Raw genomic sequence first — 26,874 nt, 5'->3', positions numbered from 1 at the left:
AGCCACCACTAGGGGGAGCTCCCTGTATACAGAGATACATGATAAGATCCTGTCTGCAGTCACCACTAGGGGGAGATCCCTGTATACAGAGATACATGATAAGATCCTGTCTGCAGCCACCACTAGGGGGAGCTCCCTGTATACAGAGATACATGATAAGATCCTGTCTGCAGCCACCACTAGGGGGAGCTCCCTGCATACAGAGATACATGATAAGATCCTGTCTGCAGCCACCACTAGGGGGAGCTCCCTGTATACAGAGATACATGATAAGATCCTGTCTGCTGCCACCACTAGGGGGAGCTCCCTGTATACAGAGATACATGATAAGATCCTGTCTGCAGCCACCACTAGGGGGAGCTCCCTGTATACAGAGATACATGATAAGATCCTGTCTGCAGTCACCACTAGGGGGAGCTCCCTGTATACAGAGATACATGATAAGATCCTGTCTGCAGCCACCACTAGGGGGAGCTCCCTGTATACAGAGATACATGATAAGATCCTGTCTGCAGCCACCACTAGGGGGAGCTCCCTGTATACAGAGATACAGGATAAGATCCTGTCTGCAGCCACCACTAGGGGGAGCTCCCTGTATACAGAGATACATGATAAGATCCTGTCTGTAGCCACCACTAGGGGGAGCTCCCTGTATACAGAGATACATGATAAGATCCTGTCTGCAGCCACCACTAGGGGGAGCTCCCTGTATACAGAGATACATGATAAGATCCTGTCTGCAGTCACCACTAGGGGGAGCTCCCTGCATACAGAGATACATGATAAGATCCTGTCTGCAGACACCACTAGGAGGAGCTCCCTGTATACAGAGATACGTGATAAGATCCTGTCTGCAGCCACCACTACGGGGAGCTCCCTGTATACAGAGATACATGATAAGATCCTGTCTGCAGCCACCACTAGGGGGAGCTCCCTGTATACAGAGATACATGATAAGATCCTGTCTGCAGTCACCACTAGGGGGAGCTCCCTGTATACAGAGATACATGATAAGATCCTGTCTGCAGCCACCACTAGGGGGAGCTCCCTGTATATAGATACATGATAAGATCCTGTCTGCAGCCACCACTAGGGGGAGCTCCCTGTATACAGAGATACATGATAAGATTCTGTCTGCAGTCACCACTAGGGGGAGCTCCCTGTATACAGAGATACATGATAAGATCCTGTCTGCAGTCACCACTAGGGGGAGCTCCCTGTATACAGAGATACATGATAAGATCCTGTCTGCAGCCACCACTAGGGGGAGCTCCCTGTATACAGAGATACATGATAAGATTCTGTCTGCAGTCACCACTAGGGGGAGCTCCCTGTATACAGAGATACATAACATTCTTTCTGCAGACACCACTAGGAGGGTATGTGAAGCTGGGATCCCTATAGTAAGTTTTTGACACCTGATTAACCCTTTTACTTCTGGCCCACGTTCCTTGCCATCTAGTGGGCACTGTGCGGTGGGATTATTGGCTGTCTCCCTGGAGTTTATTGATAAGCCATTATTTTCAATGATTTGTGCATGCAGCAGTGGCGCAGTGATCGATCCCTCTCCAGGGGTCATCTGCTACGGAGGAAGTGATCTCATCATCTGAGCGGGGTCTCCAGAAATCCACGTGTTTGCGGCTAACACGGCCTCTTCATTAAAGGGTCAGGCAATGACTTTATGGGACGGCTCCCTCCAGTAGGTGGCACTAGAGACGGCGTTCTTCTCCAGATCTCCGCTTGCTGTCAGTGTATAATGGCTCGTCCTGCTCACAGCTGACGGTTTGTTACAATGGTAGCCAGTATGGCCGATGCTTTGTGCCCTGATACATTGTAAAAAAATAGCAGAGATTTGTGCTGCTGATGTGTTTGGCTCACAGAGAATTGTTCAGGCAGATACAATTGCGACAAACCCTCAGCTGTGAGTAGGGAGAGGTTAGGATTCGTGTTCTGCTGTTCCTGACTACTACTCTCCTCCTCCGCAGGTTGTCACACAGGCTCCTCACCTGGGCGGCCGGCGACGCACCTGCCCACAATGCAGGAAGCAGGAAGACAAGAGACGCTGCAGTGGCCAGACCTCCCCCTCTGCAGGTGCGTACCCCCATTATCCATAGCACCCCTGATGATTATCGGTCTCTTCCCGGTCCGCCCTGGTAACGGCAGAGCCATGCGACAGAGACTGAGAACATAGATCCAGAGGCTGAACGCCGTGACATGATAGTTCTCACAGCTGGGAGTTTGTTGCAATTGCATCCAGTCTGAACAATCCTCTGTAGAGCTGGTGACCAGTACAATGTATCAGGACAGGAAAAATGTTATCTTGCCCAGACTAGATGGAACTGCAACAAACCCTCAGCTGTGGGAAGTAGATTATATCAGGGGTTTATTCTTTGGTTCTCATTCACTGACAGCGAACAGAGGTGATGGCCAGAAACGGAAAAAACACAAATTTCTCCAGTGTCCTAATGGTTTGTTACAGTGTATCAGTGTAGGCAAAATGTCTCATCCTGGAGGTGATTAGGCAACCCCCATCACTGCCGTGTAACACCGGAGTAAGGGCGCTACGGGGGCACGGTGCCCGCGGGCGATCAGCCCATCCCCGCCTCTCTATAGATGCCGCCGGTGTCGAAGAACATTGTGAAGAATTATTAACAGGCGAGAAAGTGACTCCGGGATCTGATGGTTGTAGATCTGATCTGCAGATATGGGATTATTATATGGGGTGGAGAGACCTTCTTATATCCGGGTTTTAGTTTCCATGCACCAAATGGTCGCTGTGTTATTGCGGTACTAGATCTACGTATGTGTGATGTGTGTGATGGTGCCATCTCCTCCGTCTCTTCTCATCTCTGGGGAGAGAATAATACAACCTAGATCACACACTCGGCCGACGGAACAAGGAACAAGGACGTAAAGTATTTATCCTGCAGGAAAGGTGCGGCCGAGGTAAAGCTGGCAGCTGAGAGTGTCCACCATAAACCAGCACGGCCCGGAGCGTCCACAATAAACCACAGCGGGGCCCGGAGCGTCCACCATAAACCAGCGCAGCCCAGAGCGTTCACCATAACCACAGTACGGCCCGGAGCGTCCACCATAAACCAGTGCGGCCCGGAGCATCCAACATAAACCAGTACGGATCAGAGCGTTCACCATAACCACAGTACGGCCCGGAGCGTCCACCATAAACCAGTACGGCCCAGAGCGTCCACCATAAACCACAGCGGGGCCCGGAGCATCCACCATAAACCAGCACGGCCCGGAGCGTCCACAATAAACCACAGCGGGGCCCGGAGCGTCCACCATAAACCAGCGCAGCCCAGAGCGTTCACCATAACCACAGTACGGCCCGGAGCGTCCACCATAAACCAGCGCAGATCAGAGCGTTCACCATAACCACAGTACGGCCCGGAGCGTCCACCATAAACCAGTGCGGCCCGGAGCATCCAACATAAACCAGTACGGCCCAGAGCGTCCACCATAAACCACAGCGGGGCCCGGAGCATCCACCATAAACCAGAACGGCCCAAAGCGTCCACCATAAACCACAGCGGGGCCCGGAGCGTCCACCATAAACCAGCACGGCCCGGAGCGTCCACAATAAACCACAGCGGGGCCCAGAGCGTCCACCATAAACCAGCGCAGCCCAGAGCGTTCACCATAACCACAGTACGGCCCGGAGCGTCCACCATAAACCAGCGCGGATCAGAGCGTTCACCATAACCACAGTACGGCCCGGAGCGTCCACCATAAACCAGTGCGGCCCGGAGCATCCAATATAAACCAGTACGGATCAGAGCGTTCACCATAACCACAGTACGGCCCGGAGCGTCCACCATAAACCAGTACGGCCCAGAGCGTCCACCATAAACCACAGCGGGGCCCGGAGCGTCCACCATAAACCAGCGCAGCCCAGAGCGTTCACCATAACCACAGCGGGGCCCGGAGCGTCCACCATAAACCAGCACGGCCCGGAGCGTCCACAATAAACCACAGCGGGGCCCGGAGCGTCCACCATAAACCAGTACGGCCCGGAGCGTCCACAATAAACCACAGCGGGGCCCGGAGCGTCCACCATAAACCAGCGCAGCCCAGAGCGTTCACCATAACCACAGTACGGCCCGGAGCGTCCACCATAAACCAGTGCGGCCCGGAGCATCCAACATAAACCAGTACGGATCAGAGCGTTCACCATAACCACAGTACGGCCCGGAGCGTCCACCATAAACCAGTACAGCCCAGAGCGTCCACCATAAACCACAGCGGGGCCCGGAGCATCCACCATAAACCAGCACGGCCCGGAGCGTCCACAATAAACCACAGCGGGGCCCGGAGCGTCCACCATAAACCAGCACGGCCCGGAGCGTCCACAATAAACCACAGCGGGGCCCGGAGCGTCCACCATAAACCAGCGCAGCCCAGAGCGTTCACCATAACCACAGTACGGCCCGGAGCGTCCACCATAAACCAGCGCAGATCAGAGCGTTCACCATAACCACAGTACGGCCCGGAGCGTCCACCATAAACCAGTGCGGCCCAGAGCATCCAACATAAACCAGTACGGCCCAGAGCGTCCACCATAAACCACAGCGGGGCCCGGAGCATCCACCATAAACCAGTACGGCCCAGAGCGTCCACCATAAACCACAGCGGGGCCCGGAGCATCCACCATAAACCAGCACGGCCTGGAGCGTCCACAATAAAACACAGCGGGGCCCGGAGCGTCCACCATAAACCAGCGCGGATCAGAGCGTTCACCATAACCACAGTACGGCCCGGAGCGTCCACCATAAACCAGCGCGGCCCGGAGCATCCAACATAAACCAGCACGGCCTGGAGCGTCCACAATAAAACACAGCGGGGCCCGGAGCGTCCACCATAAACCAGCACGGCCTGGAGCGTCCACAATAAAACACAGCGGGGCCCGGAGCGTCCACCATAAACCAGCACGGCCTGGAGCGTCCACAATAAACCACAGCGGGGCCCGGAGCGTCCACCATAAACCAGCGCAGCCCAGAGCGTTCACCATAACCACAGTACGGCCCGGAGCGTCCACCATAAACCAGCGCAGATCAGAGCGTTCACCATAACCACAGTACGGCCCGGAGCGTCCACCATAAACCAGTGCGGCCCGGAGCATCCAACATAAACCAGTACGGCCCAGAGCGTCCACCATAAACCACAGCGGGGCCCGGAGCATCCACCATAAACCAGAACGGCCCAGAGCGTCCACCATAAACCACAGCGGGGCCCGGAGCGTCCACAATAAACCACAGCGGGGCCCGGAGCGTCCACCATAAACCAGCGCAGCCCAGAGCGTTCACCATAACCACAGTACGGCCCGGAGCGTCCACCATAAACCAGCGCGGATCAGAGCGTTCACCATAACCACAGTACGGCCCGGAGCGTCCACCATAAACCAGTGCGGCCCGGAGCATCCAATATAAACCAGTACGGATCAGAGCGTTCACCATAACCACAGTACGGCCCGGAGCGTCCACCATAAACCAGTACGGCCCAGAGCGTCCACCATAAACCACAGCGGGGCCCGGAGCATCCACCAAAAACCAGCACGGTCCGGAGCGTCCACAATAAACCACAGCGGGGCCCGGAGCGTCCACCATAAACCAGCACGGCCCGGAGCGTCCACAATAAACCACAGCGGGGCCCGGAGCGTCCACCATAAACCAGTACGGCCCGGAGCGTCCACAATAAACCACAGCGGGGCCCGGAGCGTCCACCATAAACCAGCGCAGCCCAGAGCGTTCACCATAACCACAGTACGGCCCGGAGCGTCCACCATAAATACTATATATCTACTACAGATAAACAGTATAGTTACAAGATGAGAAGCAATGCAAAACTATGCAAAAGTACATAATCCTTCAACCACATAAAATAATCAAAGGCATGTCAATATTACAAATAGAACAAAATAGTACATAAATATACAAAAATATATACAATAATGCATATATAAAATTGCATGAAATGCACCACATCTTCATCTTGATAGCTCAGCAATCCATCACGGACACCGCAAAACATCAAGGACAGCAGAATCACTAAAATAAACCAGTGCGGCCCGGAGCATCCAACATAAACCAGTACGGATCAGAGCGTTCACCATAACCACAGTACGGCCCGGAGCGTCCACCATAAACCAGTACAGCCCAGAGCGTCCACCATAAACCACAGCGGGGCCCGGAGCATCCACCATAAACCAGCACGGCCTGGAGCGTCCACAATAAAACACAGCGGGGCCCGGAGCGTCCACCATAAACCAGCGCGGATCAGAGCGTTCACCATAACCACAGTACGGCCCGGAGCGTCCACCATAAACCAGCGCGGCCCGGAGAATCCAACATAAACCAGCACGGCCTGGAGCGTCCACAATAAAACACAGCGGGGCCCGGAGCGTCCACCATAAACCAGCACGGCCTGGAGCGTCCACAATAAAACACAGCGGGGCCCGGAGCGTCCACCATAAACCAGCGCGGCCCAGAGCGTTCACCATAACCACAGCGAGGCCCAAAGCATCCACCATAACCACAGTGCAGCCCAAAGCATCCACCATAACCACAGTGCGGCCCAGAGAGTCCACCATAAACCAGTACGGCCCAGAGCGTCCACCATAAACCACAACGCGGCCCGGAGTGTTCACCATAACCACAGTGTGGCCCGGAGTGTTCACCATAAACCACAACGCGGCCCGAAGCGTCCACCATAAACCACAGCGCGGCCCGGAGTGTTCACCATAACCACAGCGTGGCCCGGAGTGTTCACAATATCCAGAGGGCAGCCCGACAATTCACCATAACCACAGTGCGTCCCGGAGCGTTCACCATAACCACAGTGTGGCCCAGAGCGTCACCATAACCACAGTGTGGCCCAGAGCGTCACTATAACCACAGCGGGGCCCAGAGCGTCACCATAACCACAGTGGGGCCCAGAGCGTCAGTATAACCACAGGGGGGCCCAGAGCGTCACCATAACCACAGCACAGTCCGGAGCGTTCACCATAACCACAGCACAGCCCGGAGCGTTACCATAACCACAGCACAGCCCGGAGCGTTCACCATAACCACAGCGCAGCCCGGAGCGTTACCATAACCACAGCACAGTCCGGAGCGTTCACCATAACCACAGCGCAGCCCGGAGCGTTACCATAACCACAGCACAGCCCGGAGCGTTCACCATAACCACAGCACAGCCCGGAGCGTTACCATAACCACAGCACAGCCCGGAGTGTTCACCATAACCACAGCGCAGCCCGGAGCGTTACCATAACCACAGCACAGCCCGGAGCGTTCACCATAACCACAGCACAGTCCGGAGCGTTCACCATAATCCCAGCACAGTCCGGAGCATTACCATAACCACAGCACAGCCCGGAGCGTTCACCATAACCACAGCACAGTCCGGAGCGTTCACCATAATCACAGCACAGCCCGGAGCGTTCACCATAATCACAGCACAGCCCGGAGCGTTCACCATAACCACAGCACAGCCCGGAGCGTTCACCATATCCACAGCGCGACCCGGAGCATTCACTAGGGATAACATCAATATTATCCAATTTAGGAAAATAAAACCATGCGCTCGTCGTCTTGTCCTAAAAAGGTTTTGCCCTTTTATCTTCTTCAAAGGATGCGCCAGTGGTAAGAGGGGGGCATAATACAACAGATTCTTCCCCAGCAGCTTGTTGATGGTTTCCAGGTAGCAAAAAGGTAAAAGATGAAATTAAGAAAAAAAAAACAACTTACCGAACAGATAACGACTGTTAACGATGATGGAAACAGGAAAGAGAAAGTGACACATTTGGTTTTATTTCTGTCATCGTGGCGACAAGACAACAAGCAAACATCGGGCCTCAGGATAAATGCAAATTTCGTTTTCCAGATTTTCTGCAGACACATAAGGAACCGATTTTAGGGAGAAATTAATTTGACCAAAATTGAAAAAATAAAATCTCGGCAGATGAAGCAGCCGCCATGTTACATGTTATATTAATGATAGATTTGTCTCTTTTGATTAATGGGAAGGTGACGGGATAACAGAGAAGCGGCATCACCCTCCTACCCCACAATGACCAGCAACAATATCGGACAGCAGCTGGAAAACCAGTGGAACGATGTGCTGGGACGTCTCGCCACCAAGCAGTTGTTCCAGTCAGATTGGGATATCGCCGCTTTTGCCATTTTCTTTACCTTTATTGGTGAGAACTTTTGCATCTTTATTTTCTTTTAACCAGAATTTGGGCAGCACAAGGACGGAAAGTAAAAAGGATGGAGGAAACACTGAGCACCTCAGGGGATAACATAGGGACTGATTGCGAGCAAGTGAGGGTGGTGATGGAGGAAACACTGAGCACCTCAGGGGATAACATAGAGACTGAGTGTGAGCAAGTGAGGGTGGTGATGAAGGAACTACTGAGCACCTCAGGGGATAACATAGGGACTGAGTGTGAGCAAGTGAGGGTGGTGATGGAGGAAACACTGAGCACCTCAGGGGATAACATAGGGACTGATTGCGAGCAAGTGAGGGTGGTGATGGAGGAAACACTGAGCACCTCAGGGGATAACATAGGGACTGAGTGTGAGCAAGTGAGGGTGGTGATGGAGGAAACACTGAGCACCTCAGGGGATAACATAGGGACTGATTGCAAGCAAGTGAGGGTGGTGATGGAGGAAACACTGAGCACCTCAGGGGATAACATAGGGACTGAGTGTGAGCAAGTGAGGGTGGTGATGGAGGAAACACTGAGCACCTCAGGGGATAACATAGGGACTGATTGCGAGCAAGTGAGGGTGGTGATGGAGGAAACACTCAGCACCTCAGGGGATAACATAGGGACTGAGTGTGAGCAAGTGAGGGTGGTGATGGAGGAAACACTGAGCACCTCAGGGGATAACATAGAGACTGAGTGTGAGCAAGTGAGGGTGGTGATGGAGGAAACACTGAGCACCTCAGGGGATAACATAGAGACTGAGTGTGAGCAAGTGAGGGTGGTGATGGAGGAAACACTGAGCACCTCAAGGGATAACATAGAGACTGAGTGTGAGCAAGTGAGGGTGGGGATGGAGGAAACACTGAGCACCTCAGGGGATAACATAGAGACTGAGTGTGAGCAAGTGAGGGTGGTGATGGAGGAAACATTGAGTACCTCAGGGGATAACATAGAGACTGAGTGTGAGCAAGTGAGGGTGGTGATGGAGGAAACACTGAGCACCTCAGGGGATAACATAGAGACTGAGTGTGAGCAAGTGAGGGTGGGGATGGAGGAAACACTGAGCACCTCAGGGGATAACATAGAGACTGAGTGTGAGCAAGTGAGGATGGTGATGGAGGAAACACTGAGCACCTCAGGGGATAACATAGAGACTGAGTGTGAGCAAGTGAGGGTGGTGATGGAGGAAACACTGAGCACCTCAGGGGATAACATAGAGACTGAGTGTGAGCAAGTGAGGGTGGGGATGGAGGAAACACTGAGCACCTCAGGGGATAACATAGGGACTGAGTGTGAGCAAGTGAGGGTGGTGATGGAGGAAACACTGAGCACCTCAGGGGATAACATAGAGACTGAGTGTGAGCAAGTGAGGGTGTTGATGGAGGAAACACTGAGCACCTCAGGGGATAGCATAGGGACTGAGTGTGAGCAAGTGAGGGTGGTGATGGAGGAAACACTGAGCACCTCAGGGGATAACATAGAGACTGAGTGTGAGCAAGTGAGGGTGGTGATGGAGGAAACACTGAGCACCTCAGGGGATAACATAGAGACTGAGTGTGAGCAAATGAGGGTGGTGATGGAGGAAACACTGAGCACCTCAGGGGATAACATAGGGACTGAGTGTGAGCAAGTGAGGGTGGTGATGGAGGAAACACTGAGCACCTCAGGGGATAACATAGAGACTGAGTGTGAGCAAGTGAGGGTGGTGATGGAGGAAACACTGAGCACCTCAGGGGATAACATAGGGACTGAGTGTGAGCAAGTGAGGGTGGTGATGGAGGAAACACTGAGCACTTCAGGGGATAACATAGGGACTGAGTGTGAGCAAGTGAGGGTGGTGATGGAGGAAACACTGAGCACCTCAGGGGATAACATAGGGACTGAGTGTGAGCAAGTGAGGGTGGTGATGGAGAAAACACTGAGCACCTCAGGGGATAACATAGAGACTGAGTGTGAGCAAGTGAGGGTGGTGATGGAGGAAACATTGAGTACCTCAGGGGATAACATAGAGACTGAGTGTGAGCAAGTGAGGGTGGTGATGGAGGAAACACTGAGCACCTCAGGGGATAACATAGAGACTGATTGTGAGCAAGTGAGGGTGGTAATGGAGGAAACACTGAGCACCTCAGGGGATGACATAGAGACTGAGTGTGAGCAAGTGAGGGTGGCGATGGAGGAGACACTGAGCACCTCAGGGGATAACATAGATACTGATTGTGAGCAAGTGAGGGTGGTGATGGAGGAAACACTGAGCACCTCAGGGGATAACATAGAGACTGAGTGTGAGCAAGTGAGGGTGGGGATGGAGGAAACACTGAGCACCTCAGGGGATAACATAAGGACTAAGTGTGAGCAAGTGAGGGTGGCGATGGAGGAAACACAGAGCACCTCAGGGGATAACAGAGACTGATTGTGAGCAAGTGAGGGTGGTGATGGAGGAAACACTGAGCACCTCAGGGGATAACATAGGGACTAAGTGTGAGCAAGTGAGGGTGGCGATGGAGGAGACACTGAGCACCTCAGGGGATAACATAGATACTGATTGTGAGCAAGTGAGGGTGGTGATGGAGGAAACACTGAGCACCTCAGGGGATAACATAGAGACTGAGTGTGAGCAAGTGAGGGTGGGGATGGAGGAAACACTGAGCACCTCAGGGGATAACATAAGGACTAAGTGTGAGCAAGTGAGGGTGGCGATGGAGGAAACACAGAGCACCTCAGGGGATAACAGAGACTGATTGTGAGCAAGTGAGGGTGGTAATGGAGGAAACACTGAGCACCTCAGGGGATGACATAGAGACTGAGTGTGAGCAAGTGAGGGTGGGGATGGAGGAAACACTGAGCACCTCAGGGGATAACATAGAGACTGAGTGTGAGCAAGTGAGGGTGGTGATGGAGGAAACACTGAGCCCCTCAGGGGATAACATAAGGACTAAGTGTGAGCAAGTGAGGGTGGTGATGGAGGAAACACTGAGCACCTCAGGGGATAACATAGAGACTGAGTGTGAGCAAGTGAGGGTGGTGATGGAGGAAACACTGAGCACCTCAGGGGATAACATAGAGACTGAGTGTGAGCAAGTGAGGGTGGTGATGGAGGAAACACTGAGCACCTCAGGGGATAACATAGAGACTGAGTGTGAGCAAGTGAGGGTGGTGATGGAGGAAACACTGAGCACCTCAGGGGATAACATAGAGACTGAGTGTGAGCAAGTGAGGGTGGTGATGGAGGAAACACTGAGCACTTCAGGGGATAACATAGAGACTGAGTGTGAGCAAGTGAGGGTGGTGATGGAGGAAACACTGAGCACCTCAGCGGATAACATAGAGACTGATTGTGAGCAAGTGAGGGTGGTGATGGAGGAAACACTGAGCACCTCAGGGGATAACATAGAGACTGAGTGTGAGCAAGTGAGGGTGGGGATGGAGGAAACACTGAGCACCTCAGGGGATAACATAGGGACAGAGTGTGAGCAAGTGAGGGTGGTGATGGAGGAAACACTGAGCACCTCAGGGGATAACATAGAGACTGAGTGTGAGCAAGTGAGGGTGGGGATGGAGGAAACACTGAGCACCTCAGGGGATAACATAGGGACTGAGTGTGAGCAAGTGAGGGTGGTGATGGAGGAAACACTGAGCACCTCAGGGGACAACATAGGGACTGAGTGTGAGCAATTGAGGGTGGTGATGGAGGAAACACTGAGCACCTCAGGGGATAACATAGGGACTGAGTGTGAGCAAGTGAGGGTGGTGATGGAGGAAACAATGAGCACCTCAGGGGATAACATAGAGACTAAGTGTGAGCAAGTGAGGGTGGTGATGGAGGAAACACTGAGCACCTCAGGGGATAACATAGAGACTGATTGTGAGCAAGTGAGGGTGGGGATGGAGGAAACACTGAGCACCTAAGGGGATAACATAGAGACTGAGTGTGAGCAAGTGAGGGTGGGGATGGAGGAAACACTGAGCACCTAAGGGGATAACATAGAGACTGAGTGTGAGCAAGTGAGGGTGGTGATGGAGGAAACACTGAGCACCTCAGGGGATAACATAGAGACTGAGTGTGAGCAACTGAGGGTGGTGATGGAGGAAATACTGAGCACCTCAGGGAATAACATAGGGACTGACTGTGAACAAGTGAGGGTGGGGATGGAGGAAACACTGGGCACCTCAGGGGATAACATAGAGACTGATTGTGAGCAAGTGAGGGTGGTGATGGAGGAAACACTGAGCACCTCAGGGGATGACATAGAAACTGAGTGTGAGCAAGTGAGGGTGGTGATGGAGGAAACACTGAGCACCTCAGGGGATAACATAGAGACTGATTGTGAGCAAGTAAGGGTGGTGATGGAGGAAACACTGAGCACCTCAGGGGATAGCATAGGGACTGAGTGTGAGCAAGTGAGGGTGGTGATGGAGGAAACACTGAGCACCTCAGGGGATAACATAGATACTGAGTGTGAGCAAGTGAGGGTGGTGATGGAGGAAACACTGAGCATCTCAGGGGATAAAATAGGGACTAAGTGTGAGCAAGTGAGGGTGGTGATGGAGGAAACACTGAGCACCTCAGGGGATAACATAGAGACTGAGTGTGAGCAACTGAGGGTGGTGATGGAGGAAACACTGAGCACTTCAGGGGATAACATAGAGACTGAGTGTGAGCAAGTGAGGGTGGTGATGGAGGAAACACTGAGCACCTCAGCGGATAACATAGAGACTGATTGTGAGCAAGTGAGGGTGGTGATGGAGGAAACACTGAGCACCTCAGGGGATAACATAGAGACTGAGTGTGAGCAAGTGAGGGTGGGGATGGAGGAAACACTGAGCACCTCAGGGGATAACATAGGGACAGAGTGTGAGCAAGTGAGGGTGGTGATGGAGGAAACACTGAGCACCTCAGGGGATAACATAGAGACTGAGTGTGAGCAAGTGAGGGTGGGGATGGAGGAAACACTGAGCACCTCAGGGGATAACATAGGGACTGAGTGTGAGCAAGTGAGGGTGGTGATGGAGGAAACACTGAGCACCTCAGGGGATAACATAGAGACTGAGTGTGAGCAAGTGAGGGTGGGGATGGAGGAAACACTGAGCACCTCAGGGGATAACATAGGGACTGAGTGTGAGCAAGTGAGGGTGGTGATGGAGGAAACACTGAGCACCTCAGGGGATAACATAGGGACTGAGTGTGAGCAAGTGAGGGTGGTGATGGAGGAAACAATGAGCACCTCAGGGGATAACATAGAGACTAAGTGTGAGCAAGTGAGGGTGGTGATGGAGGAAACACTGAGCACCTCAGGGGACAACATAGGGACTGAGTGTGAGCAATTGAGGGTGGTGATGGAGGAAACACTGAGCACCTCAGGGGATAACATAGAGACTGAGTGTGAGCAAGTGAGGGTGGTGATGGAGGAAACACTGAGCACCTCAGGGGATAACATAGAGACTGATTGTGAGCAAGTGAGGGTGGTGATGGAGGAAACACTGAGCACCTCAGGGGATAACATAGAGACTGATTGTGAGCAAGTGAGGGTGGGGATGGAGGAAACACTGAGCACCTAAGGGGATAACATAGAGACTGAGTGTGAGCAAGTGAGGGTGGGGATGGAGGAAACACTGAGCACCTAAGGGGATAACATAGAGACTGAGTGTGAGCAAGTGAGGGTGGGGATGGAGGAAACACTGAGCACCTCAGGGGATAACATAAGGACTAAGTGTGAGCAAGTGAGGGTGGCGATGGAGGAAACACAGAGCACCTCAGGGGATAACAGAGACTGATTGTGAGCAAGTGAGGGTGGTAATGGAGGAAACACTGAGCACCTCAGGGGATGACATAGAGACTGAGTGTGAGCAAGTGAGGGTGGGGATGGAGGAAACACTGAGCACCTCAGGGGATAACATAGAGACTGAGTGTGAGCAAGTGAGGGTGGTGATGGAGGAAACACTGAGCCCCTCAGGGGATAACATAAGGACTAAGTGTGAGCAAGTGAGGGTGGTGATGGAGGAAACACTGAGCACCTCAGGGGATAACATAGAGACTGAGTGTGAGCAAGTGAGGGTGGTGATGGAGGAAACACTGAGCACCTCAGGGGATAACATAGAGACTGAGTGTGAGCAAGTGAGGGTGGTGATGGAGGAAACACTGAGCACCTCAGGGGATAACATAGAGACTGAGTGTGAGCAAGTGAGGGTGGTGATGGAGGAAACACTGAGCACCTCAGGGGATAACATAGAGACTGAGTGTGAGCAAGTGAGGGTGGTGATGGAGGAAACACTGAGCACTTCAGGGGATAACATAGAGACTGAGTGTGAGCAAGTGAGGGTGGTGATGGAGGAAACACTGAGCACCTCAGCGGATAACATAGAGACTGAGTGTGAGCAAGTGAGGGTGGTGATGGAGGAAACACTGAGCCCCTCAGGGGATAACATAAGGACTAAGTGTGAGCAAGTGAGGGTGGCGATGGAGGAAACACAGAGCACCTCAGGGGATAACAGAGACTGATTGTGAGCAAGTGAGGGTGGTAATGGAGGAAACACTGAGCACCTCAGGGGATGACATAGAGACTGAGTGTGAGCAAGTGAGGGTGGGGATGGAGGAAACACTGAGCACCTCAGGGGATAACATAGAGACTGAGTGTGAGCAAGTGAGGGTGGTGATAGAGGAAACACTGAGCCCCTCAGGGGATAACATAAGGACTAAGTGTGAGCAAGTGAGGGTGGTGATGGAGGAAACACTGAGCACCTCAGGGGATAACATAGAGACTGAGTGTGAGCAAGTGAGGGTGGTGATGGAGGAAACACTGAGCACCTCAGGGGATAACATAGAGACTGAGTGTGAGCAAGTGAGGGTGGTGATGGAGGAAACACTGAGCACCTCAGGGGATAACATAGAGACTGAGTGTGAGCAAGTGAGGGTGGTGATGGAGGAAACACTGAGCACCTCAGGGGATAACATAGAGACTGAGTGTGAGCAAGTGAGGGTGGTGATGGAGGAAACACTGAGCACTTCAGGGGATAACATAGAGACTGAGTGTGAGCAAGTGAGGGTGGTGATGGAGGAAACACTGAGCACCTCAGCGGATAACATAGAGACTGATTGTGAGCAAGTGAGGGTGGTGATGGAGGAAACACTGAGCACCTCAGGGGATAACATAGAGACTGAGTGTGAGCAAGTGAGGGTGGGGATGGAGGAAACACTGAGCACCTCAGGGGATAACATAGGGACAGAGTGTGAGCAAGTGAGGGTGGTGATGGAGGAAACACTGAGCACCTCAGGGGATAACATAGAGACTGAGTGTGAGCAAGTGAGGGTGGGGATGGAGGAAACACTGAGCACCTCAGGGGATAACATAGGGACTGAGTGTGAGCAAGTGAGGGTGGTGATGGAGGAAACACTGAGCACCTCAGGGGATAACATAGAGACTGAGTGTGAGCAAGTGAGGGTGGGGATGGAGGAAACACTGAGCACCTCAGGGGATAACATAGGGACTGAGTGTGAGCAAGTGAGGGTGGTGATGGAGGAAACACTGAGCACCTCAGGGGATAACATAGGGACTGAGTGTGAGCAAGTGAGGGTGGTGATGGAGGAAACAATGAGCACCTCAGGGGATAACATAGAGACTAAGTGTGAGCAAGTGAGGGTGGTGATGGAGGAAACACTGAGCACCTCAGGGGACAACATAGGGACTGAGTGTGAGCAATTGAGGGTGGTGATGGAGGAAACACTGAGCACCTCAGGGGATAACATAGAGACTGAGTGTGAGCAAGTGAGGGTGGTGATGGAGGAAACACTGAGCACCTCAGGGGATAACATAGAGACTGATTGTGAGCAAGTGAGGGTGGTGATGGAGGAAACACTGAGCACCTCAGGGGATAACATAGAGACTGATTGTGAGCAAGTGAGGGTGGGGATGGAGGAAACACTGAGCACCTAAGGGGATAACATAGAGACTGAGTGTGAGCAAGTGAGGGTGGGGATGGAGGAAACACTGAGCACCTAAGGGGATAACATAGAGACTGAGTGTGAGCAAGTGAGGGTGGTGATGGAGGAAACACTGAGCACCTCAGGGGATAACATAGAGACTGAGTGTGAGCAACTGAGGGTGGTGATGGAGGAAACACTGAGCACCTCAGGGGATAACATAGAGACTGAGTGTGAGCAAGTGAGGGTGGGGATGGAGGAAACACTGAGCACCTAAGGGGATAACATAGAGACTGAGTGTGAGCAAGTGAGGGTGGTGATGGAGGAAACACTGAGCACCTCAGGGGATAACATAGAGACTGAGTGTGAGCAACTGAGGGTGGTGATGGAGGAAATACTGAGCACCTCAGGGAATAACATAGGGACTGACTGTGAACAAGTGAGGGTGGGGATGGAGGAAACACTGGGCACCTCAGGGGATAACATAGGGACTGAGTGTGAGCAAGTGAGGGTGGTGATGGAGGAAACACTGAGCACCTCAGGGGATAGCATAGGGACTGAGTGTGAGCAAGTGAGGGTGGGGATGGAGGAAACACTGAGCACCTCAGGAGATGACATAGAGACTGAGTGTGAGCAAGTGAGGGTGGGGATGGAGGAAACACTGAGCACCTCAGGGGATGACATAGAGACTGAGTGTGAGCAAGTGAGGGTGGGGATGGAGGAAACACTGAGCACCTCAGGGGATAACATAGAGACTGATTGTGAGCAAGTGAGGGTGGTGATGGAGGAAACACTGAGCACCTCAGGGGATAACATAGAGACTGATTGTGAGCAAGTGAGGGTGGTGATGGAGGAAACACTGAGCACCTCAGGGGATAACATAGAGACTGATTGTGAGCAAGTAAGGGTGGTGATGGAGGAAACACTGAGCACCTCAGGGGATAGCATAGGGACTGAGTGTGAGCAAGTGAGGGTGGTGATGGAGGAAACACTGAGCACCTCAGGGGATAACATAGATACTGAGTGTGAGCAAGTGAGGGTGGTGATGGAGGAAACACTGAGCATCTCAGGGGATAAAATAGAGACCGGGTGTGAGCAAGTGAGGGTGGTGATGGAGGAAACACTGAGCATCTCAGGGGATAACATAGAGACCGGGTGTGAGCAAGTGAGGGTGGTGATGGAGGAAACACTGAGCACCTCAGGGGATAGCATAGGGACTGAGTGTGAGCAAGTGAGGGTGGTGATGGAGGAAACACTGAGCACCTCAGGGGATAACATAGGTACTGAGTGTGAGCAAGTGAGGGTGGTGATGGAGGAAACACTGAGCACCTCAGGGGATAACATAGGGACTAAGTGTGAGCAAGTGAGGGTGGCGATGGAGGAAACACTGAGCACCTCAGGGGATAACATAGAGACTGAGTGTGAGCAAGTGAGGGTGGGGATGGAGGAAACACTGATCACCTCAGGGGATAACATAGGGACTAAGTGTGAGCAAGTGAGGGTGGCGATGGAGGAAACACAGAGCACCTCAGGGGATAACATAGAGACTGAGTGTGAGCAAGTGAGGGTGGGGATGGAGGAAACACTGAGCCCCTCAGGGGATAACATAGAGACTGAGTGTGAGCAAGTGATAGTGGTGATGGAGGAAACACTGAGCACCTCAGGGGATAACATAAGGACTAAGTGTGAGCAAGTGAGGGTGGTGAGAGAGGAAACACTGAGCACCTCAGGGGATAACATAGAGACTGAGTGTGAGCAAGTGAGGCTGGTGATGGAGGAAACACTGAGCACCTCAGGGGATAACATAGAGACTGAGTGTGAGCAAGTGAGGGTGATGATGGAGGAAACACTGAGCACCTCAGGGGATAACATAGAGACTGAGTGTGAGCAAGTGAGGGTGGTGATGGAGGAAACACTACGCACCTCAGGGGATAACATGGAGACTGAGTGTGAGCAAGTGAGGGTGGGGATGGAGGAAACACTGAGCACCTCAGGGGATAACATAGGGACTGAGTGTGAGCAAGTGAGGGTGGTGATGGAGGAAACACTGAGCACCTCAGGGGATAACATAGGGACTGAGTGTGAGCAAGTGAGGGTGGGGATAGAGGAAACACTGAGCACCTCAGGGGATAACATAGGGACTGAGTGTGAGCAAGTGAGGGTGGTGATGGAGGAAACACTGATCACCTCAGGGGACAACATAGGGACTGAGTGTGAGCAAGTGAGGGTGGTGATGGAGGAAACACTGAGCACCTCAGGGGATAACATAGAGACTGAGTGTGAGCAAGTGAGGGTGGTGATGGAGGAAACACTGAGCACCTCAGGGGATAACATAGAGACTGAGCGTGAGCAATTGAGGGTGGTGATGGAGGAAACACTGAGCACCTAAGGGGTTAACATAGAGACTGATTGTGAGCAAGTGAGGGTGGTGATGGAGGAAACACTGAGCACCTCAGGGGATAGCATAGGGACTGAGTGTGAGCAAGTGAGGGTGGTGATGGAGGAAACACTGAGCACCTCAGGGGATAACATAGATACTGAGTGTGAGCAAGTGAGGGTGGTGATGGAGGAAACACTGAGCACCTCAGGGGATAACATAGGGACTGAGTGTGAGCAAGTGAGGGTGGTGATGGAGGAAACACTGAGCACCTCAGGGGATAGCATAGGGACTGAGTGTGAGCAAGTGAGGGTGGTGATGGAGGAAACACTGAGCACCTCAGGGGATAACATAGATACTGAGTGTGAGCAAGTGAGGGTGGTGATGGAGGAAACACTGAGCACCTCAGGGGATAACATAGGGACTAAGTGTGAGCAAGTGAGGGTGGTGATGGCGGAAACACTGAGCACCTCAGGGGATAACATAGAGACTGAGTGTGAGCAAGTGAGGGTGGTGATGGAGGAAACACTGAGCACCTCAGGGGATAACAGAGACTGATTGTGAGCAAGTGAGGGTGGGGATGGAGGAAACACTGAGCACCTCAGGGGATAACAGAGACTGAGTGTGAGCAAGTGAGGGTGGTGATGGAGGAAACACTGAGCACCTCAGGGGATAACAGAGACTGATTGTGAGCAAGTGAGGGTGGGGATGGAGGAAACACTGAGCACCTAAGGGGATAACATAGAGACTGAGTGTGAGCAAGTGAGGGTGATGATGGAGGAAACACTGAGCACCTCAGGGGATAACATAGAGACTGAGTGTGAGCAAGTGAGGGTGGTGATGGAGGAAACACTAAGCACCTCAGGGGATAACATGGAGACTGAGTGTGAGCATGTGAGGGTGGTGATGGCGGAAACACTGAGCACCTCAGGGGATAACATAGAGACTGAGTGTGAGCAAGTGAGGGTGGTGATGGAGGAAACACTGAGCACCTCAGGGGATAACAGAGACTGATTGTGAGCAAGTGAGGGTGGGGATGGAGGAAACACTGAGCACCTCAGGGGATAACATAGGGACTGATTGCGAGCAAGTGAGGGTGGTGATGGAGGAAACACTGAGCACCTCAGGGGATAACATAGAGACTGAGTGTGAGCAAGTGAGGGTGGTGATGGAGGAAACACTAAGCACCTCAGGGGATAACATGGAGACTGAGTGTGAGCATGTGAGGGTGGTGATGGCGGAAACACTGAGCACCTCAGGGGATAACATAGAGACTGAGTGTGAGCAAGTGAGGGTGGTGATGGAGGAAACACTGAGCACCTCAGGGGATAACAGAGACTGATTGTGAGCAAGTGAGGGTGGGGATGGACGAAACACTGAGCACCTCAGGGGATAACATAGGGACTGAGTGTGAGCAAGTGAGGGTGATGATGGAGGAAACACTGAGCACCTCAGTAGGTATGTGAGCTATTGGCTGCCTAAGTGACCTCCTAAAAAGGTGTGTAATAGAGTGCCCAAATCCCTGAGTGCACTATTGAGCGCGGCTTCCTCAGGGGCTTCCCACAATGAGTGAGTTATCGAGCACTCGATCGTATGCTTAGATGAGCTTCTAAGCTACCTAGTGCCTGAGCACGTGCTTGGGTGGGCTAGTCAGTGAGTTTTAATTTTGCCCACCTGAGTATATATGGTGGGGGGCCACGGAGTGACTGATCGAGTGCATCGGTGGGTGCCTGTGTTCGCCGATGGTGGTTTAGCAGCCCGTCTACACAGGCAGACCGCGCGATGAACGATCTGTAATACATCGCTCACTGCGCACAGGCCGCCAATGTTCTCAGCAGCACATCGTGGTTACACAGAACGATGTGCTGCCGAGACCAATGATGTTTTATGCAAATCAAAAGATCGTTTCACCTGACGAACAATTGTGTGCTTCTAATAATAATAATAATAATCTTTATTTATATAGCGCCAACATATTCCGCAGCGCTTTACAGTTTAACAGTTTCAAACACAAAAGTCATAAGTAACAACGTTAACAATACAATAATTAAAGCAAAATAAGACGACCCTGCTCGTGAGAGCTTACAATCTACAATGAGGTGGGGGAGATACAAAGTACAGGTGTGTATTTACAATGATGTATTTACAATCATGGTCCGGCCATCTTCAGGGGTTGGGGAATAGATGGGGATAGTGAATGGGCTACACACACACACACATAACATAACTTTGATTAGTGAACGTGATAGGCCGCTCTGAACAAATGTGTTTTGAGCGAGCGCCTAAAACTATGCAAATTATGGATGGTCCTAATATCTTGGGTAGAGCATTCCAGAGGATTGGCGCAGCACGGGAGAAGTCTTGGAGTCGGGAGTGGGAGGTACGGATTAGTGCAGAGGTTAGCCGAAAGTCATTTGCAGAGCGCAGTGGTCTGTTAGGCTGATAGACAGAAATGAGGGAGGAGATGTAAGGGGGTGCCGCACTGTGGAGAGCTTTGTGGGTGAAAACAAGTACTTTGAATTGTATCCTGTAATGAATGGGCAGCCAGTGTAACGACTGGCGAAGAGCGGACGCGTCCGAGTAACGATTAGCCAGATGGACGACCCTGGCTGCTGCATTAAGGATGGACTGGAGAGGGGAAAGTCGAGTGAGGGGGAGGCCAATTAATAGAGCGTTACAGTAGTCCAGGCGGGAGTGGATCAGGGCGACCGTGAGGGTTTTAGCTGTCTCAATGGTGAGAAAAGGGCGGATTCTAGAGATGTTCTTTAGGTGTAAGCGGCACGAGCGGGCAAGAGATTGTATATGGGCTTCTCCGTCATCGGGGGATGGTCAGCCTGTTTGCACTGCCTGATTATGGGGTAAAGAGTCCAGGAAAGTGATAGAAGTGTGCGCAGGCTGCGTACAATCACCCATCCCGCCATTGTGGACCCATCTGTCATCCGTCCTTCTGTCCCCAGGGCTCATCCTCCTCCTCATCCTCCTGGTCCTCATCAGATGCTGTTGCTGCTGTTGCTGTGACTGCGATTCCCAAGTGGACAAGGTAACACGAGTCTGCGCCTGTCGCCTTCTCCCCGCGGACCGAGCCGTCAGCTCCGCTAAGACGCAAATTGCAGCCAATGAATTCCTGGCGCACAAGGAGACACAGGACCGGCAATCCTCGGTCCTCGGGGGCCATATTGGATTAGGTCTCAACACTCCAGAGGTTTAGGGAAAATTCCACCTTATATTGTGTGAGACGTCATCATAACAATACAGACCCAAATAATACCCCCATATAGTGCTCAAATACCACGCGCTCTCTGGGTAACCGCTATACCTTACCCAAAATATCAGCAATAAATTCTAAGACGAGTCCAATATTAATGCCCCCGGTGACCCATGGACCTTATACTACAAATCTTGCGTTCCATAGGAAGAGTGCCGCCATATCACGCCGCCCTCCCAGTAATGCCGCAATTTCTGTTTTCCAAGTCATTCAGCCATAAAAGAAAATAATCCGATTCTGGCTGCAGAGACTGTAGGAAACATAAACGTGAGAAAATAATGACAACAAAATCACATCATCCCGGACATCAGGGCAATAGCAAGAGCGCGGAGAGACCCCCAATAAACATAGGAGAGCAAAAGAGTATGGGGGCAGGCGAGAAAGCAGACAGGGAGTGAGAGTGTCGCCACATCCCAGCACATACAGCACAATGGTAACACAGACCGACTTATCTCTAGGAGCAGACACAGGAAAAGAAAATGACTGCCATATCTGTACCGTAATAATATGTACCGCAATAATGTGTAATCAACTGACAGATAACCGCTCATAGTAACTAACTAGTGATAACGAGGGGACAAAAGAGAGTCCAGCACACGGACAGAAAGGGAAGATAGCATTATAGTAGTTATATTCTTGTATATAGGGGCAGTATTATAGTAGTTATATTCTTGTACATAGCAGTATTATAGTAGTTATATTCTTGTACATAGGGGCAGTATTATAGTAGTTATATTCCTGTACATAGGAGGCAGTATTATAGTAGTTATATTCTTGTACATAGGAGGCAGTATTATAGTAGTTATATCCTTGTACATAGGAGGCAGTATTATAGTAGTTATATTCTTGTACATAGGAGCAGTATTATAGTAGTTATATTCTTGTACATAGGGGCAGTATTATAGTAGTTATATTCTTGTACATAGGAGCAGTATTATAGTAGTTATATTCTTGTACATAGGGACAGTATTATAGTAGTTATATTCTTGTACATAGGGGGCAGTATTATAGTAGTTATAGTCTTGTACATAGGGAGCAGTATTATAGTAGTTATATTCTTGTACATAGGGGGCAGTATTATAGTAGTTATATTCTTGTACATAGGGAGCAGTATTATAGTAGTTATAGTCTTGTACATAGGGGCAGTATTATAGTAGTTATAGTCTTGTACATAGGGGCAGTATTATAGTAGTTATATTCTTGTACATAGGGGCAGTATTATAGTAGTTATATTCTTGTACATAGGGGGCAGTATTATAGTAGTTATATTCTTGTACATAGGAGCAGTATTATAGTAGTTATATTCTTGTACATAGGGGCAGTATTATAGTAGTTATATTCTTGTACATAGGAGCAGTATTATAGTAGTTATATTCCTGTACATAGGGGCAGTATTATAGTAGTTATATTCTTGTACATAGGAGCAGTATTATAGTAGTTATAGTCTTGTACATAGGGGCAGTATTGTAGTAGTTATATTCTTGTACATAGGGGGCAGTATTATAGTAGTTATATTCTTGTACATAGGAGTAGTATTATAGTAGTTATATTCTTGTACATAGGAGCAGTATTATAGTAGTTATATTCTTGTACATAGGAGCAGTATTATAGTAGTTATAGTCTTGTACATAGGGGCAGTATTATAGTAGTTATATTCTGGTACATAGGGGGCAGTATTATAGTAGTTATATTCTTGTACATAGGAGCAGTATTATAGTAGTTATATTCTTGTACATAGGAGCAGTATTATAGTAGTTATATTCTTGTACATAGGAGCAGTATTATAGTAGTTATATTCTTGTATATAGGAGCAGTATTATAGTAGTTATATTCTTGTACATAGGGGCAGTATTATAGTAGTTATATTCTTGTCATAGGGGCAGTATTATAGTAGTTATATTCCTGTACATAGGAGCAGTATTATAGTAGTTATATTCTTGTACATAGGGGTAGTATTATAGTAGTGATATTCTTGTACATAGGGGCAGTATTATAGTAGTTATATTCTTGTACATAGGAGCAGTATTATAGTAGTTATATTCTTGTACATAGGGGCAGTATTATAGTAGTTATATTCTTGTACATAGGGGCAGTATTATAGTAGTTATATTCCTGTACATAGGAGCAGTATTATAGTAGTTATATTCTTGTACATAGGGGTAGTATTATAGTAGTGATATTCTTGTACATAGGGGCAGTATTATAGTAGTTATATTCTTGTACATAGGGGTAGTATTATAGTAGTTATATTCTTGTACATAGGAGCAGTATTATATTAGTTATATTCTTGTACATAGGGGCAGTATTATAGTAGTTATATTCTTGTACATAGGGGCAGTATTATAGTAGTTATATTCTTGTACATAGGGGCAGTATTATAGTAGTTATATTCTTGTACATAGGGGCAGTATTATAGTAGTTATATTCTTGTACATAGGGGCAGTATTATAGTAGTTATATTCTTCTACATAGGGGCAGTATTATAGTAGTTATATTCTTGTACATAGGAGCAGTATTATAGTAGTTATATTCTTGTACATAGGGGCAGTATTATAGTAGTTATATTCTTGTACATAGGGGTAGTATTATAGTAGTTATATTCTTGTACATAGGAGCAGTATTATAGTAGTTATATTCTTGTACATAGGGGCAGTATTATAGTAGTTATATTCTTGTACATAGGGGCAGTATTATAGTAGTTATATTCTTGTACATAGGGGCAGTATTATAGTAGTTATATTCTTGTACATAGGGGCAGTATTATAGTAGTTATATTCTTGTACATAGGGGCAGTATTATAGTAGTTATATTCTTGTACATAGGGGCAGTATTATAGTAGTTATATTCCTGTACATAGGGGCAGTATTATAGTAGTTATATTCTTGTACATAGGGGTAGTATTATAGTAGTTATATTCTTGTACATAGGAGCAGTATTATAGTAGTTATATTCTTGTACATAGGGGCAGTATTATAGTAGTTATATTCTTGTACATAGGGGCAGTATTATAGTAGTTATATTCTTGTACATAGGAGCAGTATTATAGTAGTTATATTCTTGTACATAGGAGCAGTATTATAGTAGTTATATTCTTGTACATAGGGGTAGTATTATAGTAGTGATATTCTTGTACATAGGGGCAGTATTATAGTAGTTATATTCTTGAACATAGGGGCAGTATTATAGTAGTTATATTCCTGTATATAGAGGACAGTATTATAGTAGTTATATTCTTGTACATAGGGGCAGTATTATAGTAGTTATATTCTTGTACATAGGGGCAGTATTATAGTAGTTATATTCTTGTACATAGGGGCAGTATTATAGTAGTTATTCTTGTATATAGGGGGCAGTATTATAGTAGTTATATTCTTGTACATAGGGGCAGTATTATAGTAGTGATATTCTTGTACATAGGAGCAGTATTATAGTAGTTATATTCTTGTACATAGGGACAGTATTATAGTAGTTATATTCTTGTACATAGGGGCAGTATTATAGTAGTTATATTCTTGTACATAGGAGCAGTATTATAGTAGTTATATTCTTGTACATAGGAGCAGTATTATAGTAGTGATATTCTTGTACATAGGGGCAGTATTATAGTAGTTATATTTTTGCACTCGATCAGTAATGTATGAATTTTTCTCATTTTTTTTACAGAGAAAATATAAACAGAAAGTTGGGGTTGACAATCTCGCTCTGGAGCCATAGTCTCACCCATCGCTGGGTTGACAGCTAATGGAGACAATAAAACTGAATCACTGAGGTTTTGTTATGCGCTTACTTTCCCTGGATTATTATCACATGTAGGACGTATTAACACTGATTGTATTAATAGATATTATTAGCATATATGCTGCCATAAGCCCCTTCACCACTAGAGGGCACAGTTCTCTTTTCCTCCCCTGGGGTCCCATTGATTCCTACCAGATGTCTTTCTTTATAAGTTTCCTTCAGATTTTGTGTCTTGTCAATGTTGCATCTTTCGCTCCTTGTGGTTTTCTCCACTCACACCCAGAGCTGCATTCAGGATTTGGGGTGATGTTGGTGATGTGAAGCTACATTGAGGGACCTGCCAGGATTGTATTTGCAGCTTTGGGTGTGAATAGAGCAATACATTCAAAACCAATTTAAATTAAACAACAAAAAAAAAATGCAAATAAGATATTTTGCTGTAAAATAAAGTTTTTTAAAACTTTTGTCTATTTGTATGAAAGGACAAGAAACTTGGGGGTCCCACGGTGCCTTCCATTGCCCCCACTGTCACGGCAGGGGCCGCTTTATCGGACCAAGTGTCTCTTAAAGGGGTTTTCCACTTCTATCCCCTTAATGTCACATCTACCTATGAATTTGTGGATGCCTCCCTTCTTCCATAGGGGTGCAAGGTAGTCACAAAGTCCCCTCCTGCCCCGTCAGAGGGGCAGGGTGCTGCGCGGTCGCTCCGCCATGCTTTACCCTGCATCTCTTCTCCCATAGGATTAGTGACTGCAGACAATAATAAGGGAGAGGAGCTTTATACACTTGGAGCAGAAGATTTGGGGTATGAGGGGTTAACAGCGTGAAAAACAAAAAGCAGAAAATGACATTAATGTGAATCCGTTCATGTGACGATGACTCAGATCTCCGAGTGATAAAAAAGCAAGTTTTGTATTAACCTCTTCTTGGCTGGAAGTCAACACTCTGGACTACGCCGCTCAGGTGACATCAAATGAGAAATAAAATAATTAAAGGGGTACTCCGGACATTTAAAGGGATTGTCATTTTTGGACAGTAAGAGTCCTGATGATCACCTGATCTCCTGTGATCAGCTATCAAGAATTCTGTCCCTGCAGCGCCCCTACAGGAGAAATGAGGCATTACACAATTCTCACTGAATCCAAATTGTTTGGATAAAAAAAAAAAAAAAAAGGGGGTTTTATAAACTTGATCACCCCTTTAAGAGATGGTCTGCGATCCCCCTGGGGCACTGGAATGTGCGAGAGCTAAATGAAGAGGCAGGAGTAAAAGGTAAGGTGGGTGCGTTTCCGGCTGCAGCTACCATTCCTTCTCGATTTCAAGCCTATTTAAAGGGACGGCACCCCCCCACC

The 26,874-nt window shown here is 49.3% G+C and overlaps 1 protein-coding gene across 1 annotated transcript; it reads left to right on the top strand.

The window, feature by feature from the left end:
* Positions 1–1,969: 1,969 nt before the first annotated feature.
* SMIM22 (small integral membrane protein 22) lies at positions 1,970–25,986 on the top strand. The gene is made up of 4 exons (XM_069734756.1): positions 1,970–2,091; positions 8,043–8,215; positions 21,477–21,559; positions 25,448–25,986. Exons 2-4 carry the CDS (start codon positions 8,086–8,088, stop codon positions 25,496–25,498), a joined length of 264 nt encoding a protein of 87 aa, XP_069590857.1. The 5' UTR covers positions 1,970–2,091; positions 8,043–8,085; the 3' UTR covers positions 25,499–25,986.
* Positions 25,987–26,874: the final 888 nt, after the last annotated feature.

The sequence above is a fragment of the Ranitomeya imitator genome, chromosome 7 (assembly GCF_032444005.1).
Source record: "Ranitomeya imitator isolate aRanImi1 chromosome 7, aRanImi1.pri, whole genome shotgun sequence".
Taxonomy (NCBI): Eukaryota; Metazoa; Chordata; class Amphibia; order Anura; family Dendrobatidae; genus Ranitomeya; species Ranitomeya imitator.
Note: the sequence above shows the minus strand (reverse complement) of the source record. Positions and strands in the feature narration are given on the sequence as shown.